Genomic DNA, 5,382 nt, shown 5'->3' with positions numbered 1-5,382 from the left:
GATCCAGTGTGTTCATTTACACAGATGCAGTGTGTTCATTTACACAGATCCAGTGTGTTCATTTACACAGATGCAGTGTGTTCATTTACACAGATCCAGTGTGTTCATTTACACAGATCCAGTGTGTTCATTTACACCGATCCAGTGTGTTCATTTACACCGATCCAGTGTGTTCATTTACACAGATCCAGTGTGTTCATTTACACAGATGCAGTGTGTTCATTTACACAGATCCAGTGTGTTCATTTACACAGATGCAGTGTGTTCATTTACACAGATCCAGTGTGTTCATTTACACAGATCCAGTGTGTTCATTTACACCGATCCAGTGTGTTCATTTACACCGATCCAGTGTGTTCATTTACACCGATCCAGTGTGTTCATTTACACAGATCCAGTGTGTTCATTTACACAGATCCAGTGTGTTCATTTACACAGATCCAGTGTGTTCATTTACACCGATCCAGTGTGTTCATTTACACAGATCCAGTGTGTTCATTTACACCGATCCAGTGTGTTCATTTACACCGATCCAGTGTGTTCATTTACACAGATCCAGTGTGTTCATTTACACCGATCCAGTGTGTTCATTTACACCGATCCAGTGTGTTCATTTACACCGATCCAGTGTGTTCATTTACACCGATCCAGTGTGTTCATTTACACAGATGCAGTGTGTTCATTTACACAGATCCAGTGTGTTCATTTACACAGATCCAGTGTGTTCATTTACACAGATCCAGTGTGTTCATTTACACAGATCCAGTGTGTTCATTTACACAGATCCAGTGTGTTCATTTACACAGATCCAGTGTGTTCATTTACACCGATCCAGTGTGTTCATTTACACCGATCCAGTGTGTTCATTTACACCGATCCAGTGTGTTCATTTACACAGATGCAGTGTGTTCATTTACACAGATCCAGTGTGTTCATTTACACAGATCCAGTGTGTTCATTTACACCGATCCAGTGTGTTCATTTACACAGATCCAGTGTGTTCATTTACACAGATCCAGTGTGTTCATTTACACAGATCCAGTGTGTTCATTTACACAGATCCAGTGTGTTCATTTACACAGATCCAGTGTGTTCATTTACACAGATCCAGTGTGTTCATTTACACAGATCCAGTGTGTTCATTTACACAGATCCAGTGTGTTCATTTACACAGATCCAGTGTGTTCATTTACACCGATCCAGTGTGTTCATTTACACAGATCCAGTGTGTTCATTTACACAGATCCAGTGTGTTCATTTACACAGATCCAGTGTGTTCATTTACACAGATCAGTGTGTTCATTTACACAGATCCAGTGTGTTCATTTACACAGATGCAGTGTGTTCATTTACACAGATCCAGTGTGTTCATTTACACCGATCCAGTGTGTTCATTTACACCGATCCAGTGTGTTCATTTACACAGATGCAGTGTGTTCATTTACACAGATCCAGTGTGTTCATTTACACCGATCCAGTGTGTTCATTTACACAGATGCAGTGTGTTCATTTACACAGATCCAGTGTGTTCATTTACACAGATCCAGTGTGTTCATTTACACCGATCCAGTGTGTTCATTTACACTGATCCAGTGTGTTCATTTACACAGATCCAGTGTGTTCATTTACACAGATCCAGTGTGTTCATTTACACAGATCCAGTGTGTTCATTTACACCGATCCAGTGTGTTCATTTACACAGATCCAGTGTGTTCATTTACACAGATCCAGTGTGTTCATTTACACAGATCCAGTGTGTTCATTTACACAGATCCAGTGTGTTCATTTACACAGATCCAGTGTGTTCATTTACACAGATCCAGTGTGTTCATTTACACAGATCCAGTGTGTTCATTTACACAGATCCAGTGTGTTCATTTACACCGATCCAGTGTGTTCATTTACACTGATCCAGTGTGTTCATTTACACCGATCCAGTGTGTTCATTTACACAGATGCAGTGTGTTCATTTACACCGATCCAGTGTGTTCATTTACACAGATCCAGTGTGTTCATTTACACAGATCCAGTGTGTTCATTTACACAGATCCAGTGTGTTCATTTACACAGATCCAGTGTGTTCATTTACACCGATCCAGTGTGTTCATTTACACAGATCCAGTGTGTTCATTTACACTGATCCAGTGTGTTCATTTACACCGATCCAGTGTGTTCATTTACACCGATCCAGTGTGTTCATTTACACAGATCCAGTGTGTTCATTTACACAGATCCAGTGTGTTCATTTACACAGATCCAGTGTGTTCATTTACACAGATCCAGTGTGTTCATTTACACAGATCCAGTGTGTTCATTTACACTGATCCAGTGTGTTCATTTACACAGATCCAGTGTGTTCATTTACACTGATCCAGTGTGTTCATTTACACCGATCCAGTGTGTTCATTTACACAGATCCAGTGTGTTCATTTACACCGATCCAGTGTGTTCATTTACACAGATCCAGTGTGTTCATTTACACCGATCCAGTGTGTTCATTTACACAGATCCAGTGTGTTCATTTACACTGATCCAGTGTGTTCATTTACACCGATCCAGTGTGTTCATTTACACAGATCCAGTGTGTTCATTTACACAGATCCAGTGTGTTCATTTACACAGATCCAGTGTGTTCATTTACACAGATCCAGTGTGTTCATTTACACCGATCCAGTGTGTTCATTTACACAGATCCAGTGTGTTCATTTACACAGATCCAGTGTGTTCATTTACACAGATCCAGTGTGTTCATTTACACCGATCCAGTGTGTTCATTTACACAGATCCAGTGTGTTCATTTACACAGATCCAGTGTGTTCATTTACACAGATCCAGTGTGTTCATTTACACAGATCCAGTGTGTTCATTTACACAGATCCAGTGTTTTCAGCGTCTAAGTTCACAATAAATGCTGATCCACACAAACATCTCATAAAATCTCTAGTAAAAATTCTGTCAGAGGGGTTTAGCTAATGAAAGGGTTTGGGAATCGCTAAAGTGAGCATGAAATCAAGATGCAACTTTCTTAATTGAGCCGTCAGTTCATTACCATCACAAAGAAAGCCTCATCATACACTTGTTTTCTTCTCCCCAAAGTAAGTGAGAAGCTGCTCTTTTCAGACTCTCTCTCTCTCTCTCTCTCTCTCTCTCTCTCTCTCTCTCTCTCTCTCTCAGACGTGAAGCGGCATCAGGATGAACCGTCCTCATCATCTTCACGTGACATCAGTTCTGCTGTCAGGGATGTGTGGGAAAACCTGTTTGCAAACATCTACTGCATCTTCTGGAAACTGGGTATGAGAGAGGACTGTGCTATTTTCAGTAGCGTGACAGTAGCTGAAATAGCATACATTCTCAAGTAAAAATTTACTTTAAATATTAGCAACTACATAACATGTCAGAATGCTTGTAAGGTCACAGTGTTTTACACATTTACACCTGAGCAAACGTGGTAATAAACAGATAATAATCAAACACGCTCCTAAACTCTCCTCATTTGACAGTCCAGTTCAATGTAAGTGAATTGCTGAATCTAGTCATCGGTTTAAAACGCTAATCTTCAGTGCAGTTTATGTTGATTAAACACAGTAGCTGGTTATCAATGCTGATCTGTAGGGTTTGAGGAGCAGTCGGGTTTGAGCGCTGAAGATCTCGTCACACTCAGCATCATCCGCAGATACCTGGACTTCAAGGTAAGTCTTGATGACCTGTCAGCCTCTTCAGCATTAGTGAGTGACGTCACTGCAGACGCTCCTGCTCCACAGGTGGGAGAAGTTTTACACGAGGTCTCGGCTGAGCTGTTGACCGAGGGAGCGACGCCCGTCCCGTCTGATGAAGAAGCCCTGAAGAGCCTTCGACAGGTCAGCGAAGACACGGTGAGGACCGTGCGCTCTCTGCAGCAAAGCATTCTGGGCCGTCAGCAGCAGGAGGAGCTGCAGGAGGAGGAGCTGCTGTATGAAGAGGTAAACCTGAGCGTCACATGCAGTTCTGCTGTCTGGCGAAGGGGTTGGTGTGCGTTTGATCAGTACCTGAGAAACTCTTTTCCAGATTGGCTTCACTCATAAGCAGAGAGAGATTGCGGCAGAAGCCTGGAGGACTTACGTGGCCAGAACCTCAAACTACAGCGTCCTGAAGGTCTGAGATCTTCATCCTCACACAGATTGGCATGTTCTCGAGTCTCTGCATTAATTCTTGCGTGTGTGTGTGTGTGTGTGTGTGTCAGGAGTTTAAGCGTCTGCGGGAGGAATGCGGCACCAGCAGCCCCGACGCTCCATCAGAACCGGCCCTCGAGGGACCCGAGACACAACACACCCTCTCAGATCAATAAACCCAGTCCCATACAGAGAGTTCAGAGCATTTCACAACATATGTATACATTTTATGCTTTTCAGAGGCATTGATATTTCTCATGTTCAGCAGTCTTTACTCCTACAGCATATGTTTACATGCACCGCTTATTCTGGGCGTTAGAGCTCTGAAACCGCATGTAAATTGCAGCATCATAATGGATGAAGAGAAAGCATCTGGGTTTCTGCCTCACTAACCCGAGCGCATGTATACACCGCTAACTGCTTGTGTGGTCTGAGCTGCTGTGTGCATGTAAACGCAGCCAAAGTAGACTTCAGATCTAGATCTCACCTACGCTAACTCCACATCAGCATTCTGGATCATCGGCCATCGCTGAGGTCGACCATGATGAGCGATGAGCTGCTTCATGACCTCAAGCTAACCAGAAGCCAAACATCACCAGTGCTGAAGGTCATCTATGATGACTGTGAAAGCGAGCATAATGACTAATAAAATAAGGCAGCAGAATCAGAACAAAACAGTGTGTTTATTAAATGTCCAGTCATCTTTAAGTTAAGTCAAGTCATTTTTATTTATATAGCGCTTTTTACAATACTGACTGTTTCAAAGCAGCTTTACAGAGATAACAGGAAAATAATGCAACAAAGTTTGTTTCCAGAAGAAAATAACATCACAGTCCAGCTTAAGTAAGTTTATTTCTACAGCGCTTTATACCGTACAGATCTTTTCAAAGCACATTCACAGTAATAAACAGGAAAATCACAGAATCAATGATCAAACTTGAGACAAACATCAAGTACGCATCAAAATAGGTAAATGACGCTTCAAATAAAGATTGTCTATTACATTGTTACACCAATAGTTCAGTGAGTGTCAAAGTGTGTTTGTCTATTATTGAATCATTCAGACTCAATAAGAGATTCGTTCAAAAATGATGGAAGAAAGTCTTTATTTATTAATTTCAGATGATTTTTTTATTTATCATTTATAATCTTTTAGACATTTATAAATAGATTAATTTATAATAAAAAAAAATCAAGATTATCCAGATTCATAAATTAAGCTTAAAAGAGTGGC

At 41.3% G+C, this 5,382-nt stretch overlaps 1 protein-coding gene across 1 annotated transcript; it reads left to right on the top strand.

The window, feature by feature from the left end:
* Window positions 1-3,174: 3,174 nt before the first annotated feature.
* On the top strand, window positions 3,175-5,162 carry LOC307163365 (cilia- and flagella-associated protein 69-like; the record flags this gene model as incomplete). Its single annotated transcript, XM_079879395.1, has 5 exons — window positions 3,175-3,291; window positions 3,613-3,689; window positions 3,762-3,959; window positions 4,045-4,131; window positions 4,220-5,162. Coding segments are annotated over 5 exons (584 nt in total), but the record flags the coding sequence as incomplete, so codon positions are not given.
* Window positions 5,163-5,382: the final 220 nt, after the last annotated feature.

This window comes from Squalius cephalus (assembly GCF_949319135.1).
Source record: "Squalius cephalus genome assembly, chromosome: 8".
Taxonomy (NCBI): domain Eukaryota; kingdom Metazoa; phylum Chordata; class Actinopteri; order Cypriniformes; family Leuciscidae; genus Squalius; species Squalius cephalus.
This window is presented reverse-complemented; position numbering and strand designations above follow the sequence as displayed.